Here is a 15,982-nt window from a genome sequence, read left to right on the forward strand (position 1 = left end):
TAAGTCCTTGAATTGTGAAACACAAAGGAATTGGCCCTTCTGTTCTTTGAGGTACTGACATCTAAATGGTGAAACTGTTTGCATAATGTTCCAGAATTCATTGAAGAAGTTTGTACCACAGCCATGGAAATGGTTACAGTCTATAAATCAGGGTCCTAGGAAGCAGTGCTTATGTGAGGTTTTCTTTAATCCCCCAAATCAGACAATTGAAAGAGGCTTTTACATAAAGTGTTTCAACTAATGTTTGTATGTGACTAGCATCTCAATTCTCTTTTAAATCATCTATCCCCTTCTTTTTGAATGAAGAATTTACCTCCATGACTATATTTTCATGACTCTTAAAATATTGAAAAGTATTTTAGTATAAAAATATTTAGTATAAAAATATTTAAAGTACTTATATATGGTTGCATATGAAATTTTCTTTAATGGTTTTCCTTTAAAGTTTTTTTTAATAGAGTAATGTTAATATTTTAAAATCTGATCAGAGATGCCAAAAATCCTTTTAAGAATGTAAACGATTGAACTTGTCAGAATTAAATCATAAACATAGTTTCAAATGTTTGGTAATATTTTTGAGCTCACTCCAGTAAGGAGATCAGTTGGATCATAGCACAACACAGCATTTTAGAACATCTTCATATCATCATTATAAACATTATCGTTGTTACATTATCAAATTCCTAACATTTATTGAGTCTTTACTATGGCACTAGGCACTACATACAGTATGTCATTTAATCCTTAACAAAACACATTATTAGGTTTATCATTATTATATCCATTTTGCAAGGGGGTTCCTCCTGAAAGTCACCGAACTAGTCACCATGATCATCCAACTAGTAGGAACCAGAGCCATGACTCCAGAGCTTTTGCCCGCTGTGTAAGGTATAAATGAGACTGCATACTTCGTGAGGACCGGAGCTCTGCTTTGCTTCTCACTTTATGCCTGTGCATAGCATAAGGCCTGGCACATAGTGGATGATTTATAATAAATATGTGTTGGACAGATTTGCCTCTTATAGAACAACAGCAATAACAGAAGCCCTCAACAGAGCTAGGCTTAGTCCTTGTAGCTTGGGTGAATGTATTCCAGGGATCTTACACTGGAACTCTAAATACATTTATTACAGAGAAACCATGTTAGGTGTGGCTGGAAGGTTTAGGACTGACTTCTGAGAGTTACATGGGTCTTTGTACACTAATCTATGAATTCGACTGCCACTGGATAGCATGGCTTCTCTGGGGAAATACCTTTTCAGACAATTTTCAAATGGACTTTGGGAATCAAGCCTATGGGTAGGTAGGTTGGAGGTTGTGGCCATATAAGGAATATGATGAACCTTCCCTTGGGATCTCAAAGTCACCATTATGAGTATCGGTGATCGTTTTTAAGCCCTCAACATATAAAAATTGAGAAAAGTTGAGGTTCTTTAGTGATGGAGGGATGGAGGACTTTGAATGTCCTAGCTTCTCTCTTTCCTCCCTATATGCCTCTTGCAGCAGCTTCTGAAAACTGAGAAGCCTGGGGACAATAATCCCTTCTCCAGACCAGTTTCTTCATTTTTGAAATGAAGAAGTTTAGGCTTAGAAAAGTTAGGTGATTTCCTGAAGTCACATAGCTGTTTCAATCACACAGCTAACTTACGGCAGAGGACTAGATGTAATTTCCAGCATTTAGTGCTTTCCAGCTCTATTAAAAATTCTTTCAGGCACTCTTTAAGTTGAATAATTAAATCTTTACATAACAACTTCAGTGTTACGTTTTACCATATATTAAGTCTTTGAAAATAAAATCCTTTGTGCAGTACCTAGATAAGAACTAATATAAGCATATTATTCACAGTTTGAATAACTTTTTACATGTTATTTGATTCATACAACCCTATGGGTCAGAAGGGCATATGTTATCACTGTTCCTATTTTAAGGATTAAGACTTAGAAAGAATAACGTCACACAGCTAACAAGTTGAGGAACCAAAATTCAAAACTAGAGTTTCTCAGCATAAGATTTGGAGTTGGACTCACTTAGTGAGATGTGCAGCCAGCCTGGAAGGAAGTTGGAACAAAGCAAGCTTCTTGGTTGTGTGATGGTCGAGTGAAGTGGGTGGGCCTCTTGGGGGGAAAGGAGGAGGTCTGGGAAAAGGCCTATCACTGAACTCTATAGTGACGGAATAAACAGTGGGTAAAGTAAGGGAGTAGGTTTTGGGCTACGGCTGCAGTGAGTATACAGTGCCTGAATTTTACTGAGACGTCATGGTAGAAAGGAGCTCTTCCTCAGACCTGGCTTTGAGTTTCTTTTTCACTACTAACTGGCTGTGTGACCTTAGGCAAGTCAGTTGATCTTGACAGTGGACTCATCTGTAAAGTGAGGGTAATATTAACTTTGTGAACTGGGCTCTGACTGCTCAAAAGGCTTTTTTTTTTTTTTTTTTTGGCTTCCTTCTGGGTTCTTTGTATTTCAGTATTTTTAGCAGCTACCTAGCTAAATCATGAAGTAGTTACATATGTTCCCATACTGAATGCAGAAATACTAGAGATCTCCTACTGAAAGGGCATCAGAATGACACCAGCTGCTGTGGATCAAAGAGAATTTTTATTACCTTTTTTTTTTTGTGACAGACTTGATCCCCAGTCCATCTCAAGTTTGGTTCTCGCCTTTTATTTTTATTGTTATCTATGAAATAGTAGTTAGTGAATTGTTCCATCATTAATTAATTTTAGTTTTCATTTTTTCTAGTTGTATAGGTTTGGAGAGACAGTGTCTGTTGTTTTTTGGACGGACACTTGGAGACCAGAAAGCTTCTTTGACAAAGTGAAGAAGAACAGACAAAATGGCATGCACACATTATGCTTACTAGGTAAGGGCTGTGGAGTTTCTTTAGGGTGACAGTATGGAGTTGTCATATTGTTCTCATTTTGATTTTGTGTGAAGGTGAAACTGTTCTGTGGGATATAGGCTAGCTACTCTATGCATGGCATGCTCTCCCCCCATACTCTGTGGAGAAATGAATTTTCTGTTCCAAATACGGCATGGCTCTTCCTACATACATGCCATAGTTCATGCTGCTGCCTACTTATGCCCTAACAGACCCTCTCCAGCATGCCATCTTTTACCCATTTGTCCATTAAGACCCTGTTCTGGTCAATTTACAGCAATTCAGTAGACGTATTGAGCATTTATTCTTACCACGTTCCATCCTGTCTTCCTTAAGGTGTCCTTTGAATACTGCAGTATAAATGCTATCAGAATCACAGAATTATAGATCTGAAAGAGACTCTTGAGATCATCTTACTGAAGCCCTATTTTACAGATGAAGTTGAGGCCCAGAGATATTGAATCATTTTCCCACTGTCACCCAGATTATTAGTTGCAGAATTCGTAGAATCCAAATAGCCTGTTATTCACAGCGCTTTTCACTGTATCATGCTGCCAAATTCTGTTTCCTACCTCGTGTGGAAATGGCTGGGATCACCGTCTTTGTACACTAAGCTGGTGGTACTGATAGAGCTTCAGAAGGGATGGGCTGCGTTTGTCAGCAGAGGTACTGGAATTGTACTGATTCACATTTGCTATCAGTTCCTATTCTACAGTGTGTGTTGTAAAAATGCTATAATCAGAGCTTTAATCTGTGGCTGGTCAACAGAAAAGAAATAACTGGCATCTTTGATAACTTTGAAATGACACATACTTGGAATCAGAAGACAAAATCTGAGTGCTACTATATACTAGATAGAGAATGTTGTAAACAGTCCTTACCTTTGCCTTCATTTTTATCAAATAGGAATAATCTTTTCTTGCCTCATGGAAGTGTTTAAAGCAGTACTTCTCAAACTATTTGTGATGAAGGACCAAGTTTTGTTCTTTTATTTTTATATGTGTGTGTGTATATACACACACATATATAAAATAAATATATGTAAAAATAAATACATATATTTATTTACTTTTAAATTTCTAATCTTTTGTGTCAAAGTCAAATTACTGCAAGTGTTTGTAAACACTTCTTCTCACTCCTGTAGTTTTTTTTTTTTTATCATTTATTGGGAACAAAATTCTCACATACTGGCATCAGTCCTCGGATCATACATTGAATTGCACTGTTTTAGTGATACTGTGTGTGAAGTCACAGCAGAAGAATGTCTGCCACATAGCACAGAATCAGGGCAAAGATGAACCCATGGTTTTGGCCTCTGTAGTAAGTACAGATATTCAGAACATTAGAAAAGATTCCTATTTGCCAAAGGCATTTAGGTTATTTGTATAATATAGACAGTTCTCTATTATTCAATAATATATAATTTGCACATTATCAGAACCTCAATCAATATGTCTCTTTTAAAAGAGAAGACTGTAGAAAAGTTTTACTAATGGTTAGCATTTCTTATAGGGTAGAAATCGGAAATTATCTAGCAGGGGTTAGCAAACTAGCACCCGTGGATCAAATCTAGCCTACTGCCTGTTTTATAAATAAAGTTTAATTGGAACACAGCCATGCTACTTCATTAATGTATTATCTGTGGCTGCTTTCATGCTCCACTGGCAGCGATAAGTAATTTTGACAGAGATCTTGTGGCCCTCAGAACCTAAAATATTTACTACCTACTTCTTTACAGAACAAGTTTACTGACTCCTGATCTAAAGTGAAATTCTACCTAATCTGATGTGGTACACCCTGTATCCCCCAGTGATTCTGTTTCCCATTACCTTGTATTATTTCTTTTAAGTCTTACCATCCATCTGAATTGTTTTATTAACTTGTTGGTTTTCTTCCCTGCTTCATAAGAGCAGAGACTTTATCTTGCTCATTCCCCTCTTCCAAATGTCTAGAAGTCTGGCACAGTGTAGCTGTTCAACAAATATGTAATGGAAGGTAATTGGTTGAAGTTTACTTTTAGCGTATTTTCTCAGACTTGATCTTATTACCCATTGGCAAAGAAAATGTTTAACTCTTGCTAGCTCATTCAGTTCCAGCTGGAATACATTCCTTTTACTCCATTAACATTGACACCTAATTAATTCTAGATCTAGATCAGGCCATGCATGCTTCTTTAACATTTTTTTGGCTTATGCCTATGTCCCACAATTAACTGGTATAATAATGTTTCCTTATTTTAGTTTATTATCAGGGCAATTTAGTAATTCATTATTAATTAGCTTTATAGTTTTGTGTTTGGATTTTCCATGTGGAAAGATACTAGTTTTCCTTTTTTTGTAGTTCCTACTGGCAGACCGACTGTAACACACTTGTTAATTCATGTGGAATATGCCATTAGATATATCCATCATGTTATCTTAAACTTAGATCCAATTAAGGCCAGCAGTATGTAGAAGGATGTGAGAAGGACAGCCATTAAAAGGACTTTTATTAAAGGCAGAAGTAGAAGTATATGCAACTGAGGGATAAAAAATAGGGATTCATTAGAGCTCAGGTACTAAAAAGCATGTGTGTGTGTGTTTTACAACAGAACTGAGAGGTTTTAAAACAGAACGGGGAGAAAAGTAGTCTTAAGAGGCAAGCTACCTGATAACATCTTCATGTATCATAAAAAATGGGGGAAAGGAGGAAAAATAGGATTTATCTTTTGGAAGCTTTGGAAGGACAGAAAATCAGTTTACAGTATTTATTGAGTATTTACTGTATGCCCAATGTGGAGTTAGGTTCTTCTGGAATACTAAGGAAGTATTAGACATAGGTCCTGCCCTCAGGGTTTTGAAATCTAGTTGGAACTAATGTGCTGTGTACATGAAAGTTTATAGAACAGTTAAGTTCTATTGTATGGAGAGGCAGGAAGGACAAACCAGAACTTTGGCTCTTGAACTCTCTCTAAGAGCTGCCTCTTTTCTTGGCTTTCCTGGGAAAAGACAAACAAGGTTAAACAATATATCTTCCTTGCTCCATTAACAAAAACAGGAACAAGGTGTGAAGTATAAGATATCATGATTCCAAATTCTCAAACCATAGATCTCATCATTTAATCACCTGGAATTCTCATTATTCAAATTAGTACGTATTTATTGAATGCCTGCTATGGGCCATGCCCTGTAGGGATTAGTGAGACTATGTCATGGTAAGGAACCATAGAGAATTTAAAATTTACTTGGAAGGATAAGACTGATATATATAATGTAATTAGAGATTAATAAAATACAGCATTAATTGTATGGATATTTCAGAGGACAAAGAGCATTTAAGAGGAAGTCAGTAAAGGCTTTCTGAAGGAGCTGGGACTTTTACTCTACTGAAGGGGTAGATAGTTTAAGATGGGCTGGTGGTAGTAGAGCCATGTGAACAAACTTATTCAGTAGAATTTATGGAGTATCTACTAGGTACTTCGCATTATGCTAGGTGCTGGTACTAAGATGAATAGGAGAAGCTTACATTCTAGCAAGTAGAAGTAGAAAGGAATAATTATGGCCTGTGTGAAGACAAGGGAAAAGTATCAAGATAGGTCTGGCTTGAGATTAATTCACTAATGCAGTCTTATGTTCAATTAAAAAGCATTTGCCTGTAAAAAGTCTCCCCAACCCGCTTAATTTTTAAAATCAAATTCTGTAGAGCATATCAGTAAAAATGTAAAAATATTGCAGATATTAAATTAAAAACTTAAGTATGACAACATTTCAGAAGCTCAAGGTGAATACATTAATAAATGTGTTTAATTTTTTAAAAATATTACAACTATTGTGTAAAGGAGCTCAAAGTTGACTTATATATCATTAATTGTATTGCAGGCCATATTTCAATAACAGATATACATTTTTTTCCTATATGTGCCAGACAAGTGGAAATATTAAATAATTAATGATATTTCGAACCTGAAAAATATATTCACTGCTGGTTCCAAGAACATTTAGAAATACATGTAAGGGATTATCTCTGGAGTATTTTCCAAGCAAATACTTAGTATCCTTTATAAGAAAAACTTTTATAATCACTTGGGAAAGCTGTAGAAGTCTATCAGAAAGACCCCTCAGTTGCACTATATTTATTTTTGCAAAAACAAACTTTGACCGAACCATTTGTTTTCAGCATGTAGAACAGGAAGCAGCTGTCGCTCTTGCTGTTGTGTGCCGAGTTCCTGTGAGGATGTAGAGTGATTCTGCTTTTTTACCTTCTACCGAATTGTTTAGCTGAGCATCAGTGATTAAAAAGTGTAAAGGATCAAATCTTTGTGATGCTTGCATTGTAAAGCTTTATTAGAGCAAAAACTACGTGGGTTTTGGCCGCTGTGGTAGCCCTGTACCTGGCTACCCGTCAGTGCTCAGGAAATCCCAATTAAAGTATGAATACTTGGTATTATTCATAAGTTATTAGGCATGTCTTACCATTCACAAGAAAGCAAAAGTCTCTTCAAAATGTGGTAAGAATTTTCTTTTATTTATGTTACATGCATTGACGCTTATATTCTAGTGCCTGGAAAATAGGTAAGAAGAGGAACATAACAAGACTTTTCAGTTGGTTCTATGCAGTTACCACCTAATAGAAATGAACACAAAAATTTTGATTAGCTGTTTGGTAGTGTATATGCCAATATTTATCTAACTCTTTCCTGTGTCTTCTTTTCCAAGAGGAAATTCGATCCTTTCAGGATGGTCTCAGGGCCAACTTCATGTTTGTTTTCTAACTAATGACCTTTACACAACCACAAGCTTCCCTTCTTCTTCATATTTCCTTTAAAAAGTGGCCAGATACAAGTGTGAGGAACGATTGTCGTAGACTCAATCAAATTAGCATTTTGGAGACTTGAGAATAATGTCTACCACAAACTTAGGTGACTCAGTTGAAGTTTACACGTAGGATTTTGGATAAAGTAGTTAATTAAAAGAGAACTATTTTTTACTTCCTACAGACATCAAAGTAAAGGAGCAGTCTTTGGAAAATCTAATCAAGTAAGTTCTTATTCTGAGAATGCTTACATCTACTTTAATTCCGTGAACAATAAGTTCTACTTAAATAACATGAGTTCTAAAGATTGTTGAAAATCAGTTTTCAGTAACAGTGCAAAATTAAATACTTTCAGTCTTATGAAATGATAAGTAGTGTGATAGACAGAGTGGAAACAGCAATAGATTTCTTGGGTCAGTACTGAGAACAGTGGTTGGCACCTGATAGGCACTCAGTAAATATTTGTGGAATGAGTTAATTGGGAGTCAGAAGACACGGGTTTGAGTCTTGAGTTGGCCTCTGGTTATGTGCTCTTGGGCAAGTTACTTCCATTTCTGAGCTGTATTTTCTTCATTTGTATAATGGGAGTACTAACCCCTTTTGCTTATAGATGCAGTGTCCCATACAGTAGCTGCTACCCACATGTAACTAATGAGCACTTTAAATATGTATGGCTAATGTAACTGAGGAACTGAATTTATAATTTAATTTTAATTAAATTAAAACATACTCAACTTAGTTAATAGAAAACATTTAAGTATATTTAGAACAATTCAGTATGTAAATCTACTTTTACAACCATGAATTTTATGAAATCTAAATACAGATCAAATATTTCCAATGAAAATTTAACATTTGAATTAAGATGTGCTAAAATATAAAATACGTTCCAGATTTCAAAGACTTAGTACAAAAACAATCTTTAATAATTTTTATAGGAATAAATGTTGAAATATAACATTCTGGATCTATTGGGTTAAATAAACATACTAAAGTTAATTTTTTCTTTTTTTTTTACATTTGTTAATGTAGAGACTATAGAAAATTTTAAATTATGTTTACTGCTTGCGTTATATTCCTCTTGGAGAGTGCTGACTTATAGAATTGTTCTGAGAGTCAGTAAAATAATCTATATGAACTGTTTTGTAAACTGCAAAAACAGTGTTTTTATTTTGATCATTGGGCAAATGTGGTAGGCTTTTGAGGCATATGGAAGTAAACATATCTTATCCTCCAAGATTTTGAGATATTTATCGCTTTAGTTTACTGTTTTTAGAGGAAGATGTGAAAAGAGGGATATGTGGTTTAAACATGGTAATAAAAATGAACACTGTGGAACCTGATTAAACTAAGGTATAGAACAAATTGCCACTTATTTTGAATTATTTTTGCCTGAAGTATCACTTTGAATAAAAGTAACTTTGATTTAAACATTTATCTTTTAAGTTGGTGGACTTTTATTTCTGCCAGCATTTCAGTGAGATGAGAGGGCATTTGAAGTAGAACAATGAAAAAAGCTTAAGAAACTTAAGATAAATGATCACTGTATCCATGCTTTAATGTATACTTAAAGTGGGTAACAAGTGACTGCTTCAAACATAATGTAGACTATGGTAATTGAGTATACCTGGGGGAGTAACTGTGTTAAAAATGTATTGTGTAATCTCATGGCTAAGAACAGTGGCATCTAGTTTTACACTTACAGGGGAAGAAAGATCTATGAACCTCCTCGTTATATGAGTGTAAACCAAGCGGCCCAGCAACTTCTGGAGATTGTTCAGAATCAGCGAATACGAGGAGAAGAACCAGGTACTGAAGAACCTTAAAAGGGCTCTCGTATCCCCTACTGTTACACTGAGATGTGTATGTAACGTCTGCCATACACACACACATATATATTCCAACACCACTGAAGTGAGAGTCAGTGTGTTTGCATTGTATTTTTCCTTGTCACTTTTTTCAACTTCACCTTAAATCTCATAAGCTGAATGTTCTACTGAAAGAAAAATAATGGAGTTGCGTCTAGTAAATTAATATCATTCTAGAAAGTAAGGATTTTTTACAAATTAACTATAAATCAGCTTTTATGTAAATATGTTAACATATAAATATTTTGGTAAAATACAGAACTTCCATTTTAGCCCAAATCTATGGTAAACTCTGTCCTGTAAAAGTATACTTATTCTACTTTTTCTCATTCTCAACACTGAGACCAGGTATAGTTTTCTTCAGGATAAAGACAAGAGAATTTATACTTATATTCCTAATATCTAGACATAGTATTAATAGATGTGGTATATAATAAAATGTTCATCGTCAGTAGATTTTTATTGAGACGTTCTTAAATGAATCTGTCTTTATATTCTGTTGTAAGGTGCTGACTGGCTTTGAGCACCTATTTCTTGATAGAAAAGATACATGAAGAGATTCTTGAATAACATTGGCCTCAGTAGGCCTTGTTAAAGTCATGCAACAAATAATCTGCAAGGGTGCTCTATATCCACACCTTTGCACAGAGTGCCTTACATGCCTGCTTGTCCTTGTAGAAATCATTTGCCCCATTTTGACCATTTTTCAATCAGGACAGCTTTCCCAGCTAAACAAAACCACAAGAGGGTCAGCCCTTCAGCTGTCAGGCCAGAGTGAATAATACTAAAGTTCACTAATGTTGGTTATTTTGAACTTAAAAGCATAAGGAATGTCATAATGCCTATTATTTGTTAAGGGCTATGTACTTTACTAAGTACTTTCATATCTATTATCTTAGCCCTTAAACCACCATTTATGACAGATAGTATTCCACTAAAAAAAAAGAATAAATGAAAAAACTGAAGTTTGTCACATAGCTAGGTGGCCAAGCACAGACTCAAATCTGTGTATTTAGCTCATAATCCCCTGGATTTTCCAGTATATCTTGGCCAATGTGAATATATCTCAAACATTTTATTTAAAATATAAGCATGTAATAAACATTGTTCACTCAGAATCTACTTAAAGACATATGCTATGCAATAGAGTATGGATACAGGAATTATTCAAGTCCTAAAAATTTAAACTAAGGTAAGTCTTTGGAATTTTGAAAGGGTAAAGTTAGGAAGTACTACTTTATATGTCAGGTAGTACAAATAATTTAGAAAAGCCTTAGATAAATCAATAGATAGTGTGTCCATAATGAGTGACTAAGGAGATTTAATATATTTGGGTCTTCTTTAAATGTATTTTTGGTACTAGTGTTAGTTTGAATGGATTCAGGATAACGCATTTGCTGAATTGAATGGTGGTATCTTTTTTTGTTTTAATAGCAGTCACCGAGGAGACACTCTGTGTTGGCTTAGCCAGGGTTGGAGCTGAAGACCAGAAAATTGCAGCAGGCACTTTGCAGCAAATGTGTACTGTGGACTTGGGAGGACCATTACATTCCTTGATTATCACAGGAGGCAGCTTGCATCCACTGGAGATGGAGATGCTAAGTCTGTTTTCTGTACCAGAAAATAGCTCAGAATCCCAAAGCACTGATGGACTCTGAACATAGGCATTTCTATTGTTAGATGTTAATTTCAGTTATATATGCACATACACATATTTGTGTAAGAAATCAAACAGGTCTTTTGGTTTACCTAATAAGTATAAAACGAGTGACCAAGAAGAAAGATGCTGACTCAACAATGCTTGGTTTCCTTTGTCAGTGAGTTTTTTCCCTATGATATCATCAGTTTTTGCTGCTATTTTGGCAGTTTTTCAGGATGTACATACATGGAGCAGACCAAGCTGGAAAACTTACAGATAGACATCCATCGACAGAATCATTTAAAAGCAATTTTTGTTTATGAAATCAGTTTATACAAGGTGGAACTTTCTTCTTTCTTAAAAAGTCAGATGTCCTGACTGCAAGATAAGTTGTCCTGACAGCATTTGGTATTAATGCATATAAACAGAGGTGGGAAGAATAAGTCCCCACCCAACAGTCCTACTTACTTAAAGCTCAGCTGAGCACATGCCACAAAATGACATCCTTTTGAATTGCCTTGTCTTGTTTAGCTGACATCCTAATTATGTGCCTCATATTCTGCTGTATTTTGGAGGTTATATAACTGTTGAATTATAAATGTTCAGCCAGCCATGTACAGTTGCTGTTTGGTTTTAAATAGCATCTTTCACATCCAAGCTGACAAATGGAAAACTTGCTGACTGCAAAATAAAATTTTTAAAAATTTAGGTTTGAAAACAACAGTGGATTGGTCAAGATTTATCATATCACTTAACAGTTAATATGCCTCTGTATGTATGCAAGTAGCCACATTCTTCTTCCTAGTTGTAAATCACACTCCATTTATTATGTTTCATGACTATGAAGTCTCATACTTTTATCAGTTTATAACAGAAATAACTTTGCTACATGTTAGTTTAGTTGGTCTAACTCTGAGTACAGTTGACCCTTGAAACAACACAGGTTTGAACTGTGTAGGTCTGCATATACGCAGATTTTTTTTTCACTAAATACATACTACAGTACTACACAATCCATGGTTGGTTGAATCCTCAGATGGTTAAATCCATGGATGTGGAACCAGGGATGTTTTCAACTGCATGGAGGGTCAGTGTCCCTAACCCCGACATTGTTCAAGGTCAATCAACTGTGTTTTCATGGCCTAATCAACTCATCTGAACTCTGTTCAGTAGATTCATAGGAAGTTGAGCAACTACTTCCCTACTTTCTGGAAGCATCAATTAAGAAGAGATTATTTTGAGTTATTTCATTTCATTTGAGATAAAAGATATTTTAATATATGTGAAACATTCTATTTTCACTCTGTTGGATGAAAAAGAGGAGAGAGACAAGGACATTTAAGTACCAGTTCTGTATTGTTTTTTTCTAAGGTGTTAAATTAAACAATGAAGAATTATAAGGTGAAGGCCTTCTGGTTTTGGTAGTGGTGGAATAGCTTGTAATGTACAAACCCTCCCAATTATAAACTTGGAAAAATATAATAAATAAGTGTCTAAAGGCACTGGGAAGTGACCAGAAGCAGCCTGAGAACTATGCTTATATGACTTTTCCCTCAAGGCATTCACCAGTCTGTCTGGTGAGGGGGTGGCTAGAACTGAAGAGAAAGTTGCAGTCTTAATGACTTGAGGTATTGGAGGAATTGGGGGCTGCTTGAGGAGCTGTAAATTGAAGGAGGAAATTCTAGAAACGAAGGTGGCACTGATGGAGGAGACTTCCAATCTGCATATGATTTCCTCTTAAGTCTTTGACTAACTCCTGCACTGTGCATGTGCAGGGAAGATTCTAGTGAACCAGGTGGAAAGCCATAGCTGGAAGGCTGAAAAAGCTAAGCAAAGATTGTTGCTCTCAGTTGCAAGAGAAAACAGAGTTTGAATCCCAACAAGCTAGAAGGCTTGGTAAGTACCTTAGGCTTTCCCTCAAATCCCTAGAATGGTTGTGTATTATCAGTAAAGGCTGTGCCCAGCACTGAGGATTTGTGCTAAAACTAAAGACAAAATCTTTAACATAATGTAAAATCAAGCTTCCATAAAATCAAGGTGATTAGCCAATAATTTAACTGCCTACTAGAACAAAGCTTATTACTTCCGGAGCATAACAAAATGAATCAATCTATCGACAATGCCTAGAATACTATAAAATATTATGAGGCATGCAGTGAAACAGGAAAATATGACTTATGGTCAAAAAGAGAAAAGCACACAGTAAAAAGAGATCCCAGCATAATCCAGATACTGGAATTCGCAGACAAGGATTTCAAAGCAGCTATTAGAACTATGTTTGAGGATGAAAAGGAAAAGTGGTTGTAATGAATTAATATAAATGGTACTCTCAGCAGAGAATTGGAAACAAACAAACAAAAAACCCCAAACGGTTGGACTTAACAACAGAGTGCAGATGATAGATGAATAGAAATTATTGATATCTATCTGAGGAATAAAGAAAAAAGGTCGGAGGGAAGAAAAAAAAAAGCACAGAACCTCAGTGCCATGTGGGGCAATCTCAAGCAGTCCAACAAAGATGTAACTGGATCCCCAGAAGAAGAACAGAAAGGAAATAGGGTAGAAAAAATACGAGTAAGTAAAGGCCAAAGTTTACCCAAGTTTGGTGAAACTATGAATATACAGATCCAATAAATTTAGTGAACTCCAAGCAGAATAAATGTAGAGAAAACCACACCTAACACATCATAGTTAAAACTGATGAAAACCAAAGATAAGAGAGAATCTTAAAAGCCACCAAAAGTGGTATTGGGGAACCCACCAGGGAATAACAAAAATTGACTACTTCTCATCAGAAATAGTGGAGGTCATAAGACAATGGAAAGACAAAATCTTTACACAAATTCAAAAGCAAAACAAAACTCTTATCAATCCAGTGTTCTATATCCAGTAAAAATATCCTTCAAAAATAAAGGCAAAATAAAGCAATCTTCATGAAAACAGAATTTGTCACTAGCAGACCTGCACTGCGAGGAAAGCCAAGGGAGAATTTTTGGGCTGAAGGTAAATGGCATCAGCTAGAAGGAAGGAAATAATAAGTATGTAAGTATAAATGACTATCAGGTTTTCTTTGCTTCATGTTTTTAAAAGACAACTGACAGTTTAACATAGCATTGTGGCATATATGTAGCTGTAAAGTATATGCAAACAATAACACAAGTTGCAGGGGGTAAAGGGAATTATACAGTTGCATAATTATAATTATGCAGGTTGTTACATTTTATTTGAAGTAGTAGAATACTAACTGTAAGTAGACTGATAAGGGTATGTATTGTAATCCCTTGTCAACTACTATCAAAAAAACACACATGGCAGAAGTAAAAAAGAAAAAATTAAGGAATTAAAATTGAATACTGAAAGATATATGGTTAACCAAAAGAGGGCAGGAAAGGAGGAAATAAAGGTCAAAAAACATAGGACAAAGAGAAAACAAATAGTAGAATGGTAGAGTTAAATTCAAACAAACCAATAATTGCTTAAATGTAAATTAGGTAGTCTGATGAAAAGGACTAGATTTTTTTTTTTTAAAGGCTCAGCTAAATGTCTATAAGCGTTAAACTTTAAATATAAAGATACAGGATGAAAGTAGAAGAATGGGGAAAAAATAGACCATACAAACAGTAAGCATAAGAAAACAAAGGGCTGTATTAACATAAAACAAAATGGACTTCAAAAGAAAGAGTATACTAGAGATAAAGAAAGACTTTTCATAAAGAGGAAAGGTGCAGTTCATGAAGACATATCCTAAATGTGTATGCATTGAATACCAGCTTGAAAATACATGAGGCAAAAATTGACAAAACTGAAGGACGATATAGACAAATCTACAAAGTTGGGGATTTTAACAATCTTCTCTCAGCAACTGATAGAAGTAAACAAAACCAGTAAAAATATTGATTGGACAACACCAACAATTTGGGTCAAACTGATCACTACAGTTAACAGTGGTAGACTAGACATTATTTTCAAGCACATATGAAACATTCACCTAAGTAGACCATATACTTGGCCATTGACCACAATGGAATTAAATTTTAAATTGCTGACAAAAAGATGTCTATAAAAGTCCCAAATACTTGGAGATAAAACAGTATTTATTTTTAACTGAATAAAAACAAACGTAAAATGTGAAAATTTCTGGGATGCAGACCTTAGAAATTTATGCAGATGCAGTGCTTAGAAATTTATTGCTTTAGAATAGAAAAGAAAGTTTTAAAATCAACGATCTGTTTTCATTTTAGAAAGCTAGAAAAAGAAAAGCGTATTAAGCACTAACTAGAAGGAAGCAAATACTGAACATAAGAGCAGAAATTGGTGAAATAGGAAATGGACAAACAGTAAAGAAAATTAAAGCCAATAGAATGTCAGAATTTTTAAAGGCTAACAGTAGTGAAAGCTACCAGGATATGGAGTAACTGAAAATCTCAGTATTGGTAGGAATATAAATCGGCACAACTACTTTGGAAAATAACTGGCAGTTTCTTATAAATTAAACATACAACTGCCCCCTGAACTAGCAAAACCAGTCCTACGTATTGACTCAAAAGAAATGAAAACATATGACAAAAAATAGTCTGTGAATGTTTATAATTTTGTATATTTATTCATTTATAGCCCCAAACTGGAACCAAGCCATGTGTCCATTACAAGAGAATGCATTTAAAAACTGTGTGTTTTACGATGGAATATTACTTGGCCATAAAACAGAATGAGCTATTGACTCACACACAGACGTGAGTGAATTTCAAAAACATGTTAGGTGAAAGAAACCAATGGAAACATATGTATATGTATAACTGATTCAC

At 35.0% G+C, this 15,982-nt stretch overlaps 1 protein-coding gene and 2 long non-coding RNA genes across 4 annotated transcripts in view; all 3 read left to right on the plus strand.

The window, feature by feature from the left end:
• The window catches only part of LOC309626564, a 240,657-nt gene that overhangs the window by 158,698 nt on the left and 65,977 nt on the right, over positions 1 to 15,982 (plus strand). The gene's annotated exons all lie outside the window — the stretch shown is intronic.
• LOC309626537 overlaps positions 1 to 15,982 on the plus strand; it is a 124,206-nt gene that overhangs the window by 58,920 nt on the left and 49,304 nt on the right. The gene's annotated exons all lie outside the window — the stretch shown is intronic.
• Positions 1 to 15,982, plus strand: part of DPH5 (diphthamide biosynthesis 5) — a 58,883-nt gene that overhangs the window by 28,611 nt on the left and 14,290 nt on the right. For both annotated transcript variants that reach the window (XM_082386022.1, XM_082386023.1), the window contains 4 exons: positions 2,741 to 2,861; positions 7,855 to 7,894; positions 9,376 to 9,479; positions 10,973 to 15,961. In XM_082386022.1, coding sequence (XP_082242148.1) covers positions 2,741 to 2,861; positions 7,855 to 7,894; positions 9,376 to 9,479; positions 10,973 to 11,196 — 489 coding nt within the window. In that variant the 3' untranslated portion in view covers positions 11,197 to 15,961. The remainder of the gene's footprint in view (positions 1 to 2,740; positions 2,862 to 7,854; positions 7,895 to 9,375; positions 9,480 to 10,972; positions 15,962 to 15,982) is intronic.

Source organism: Balaenoptera borealis (assembly GCF_965194805.1).
Source record: "Balaenoptera borealis genome assembly, chromosome: 1".
In the NCBI taxonomy this organism is placed as follows: Eukaryota; Metazoa; Chordata; class Mammalia; order Artiodactyla; family Balaenopteridae; genus Balaenoptera; species Balaenoptera borealis.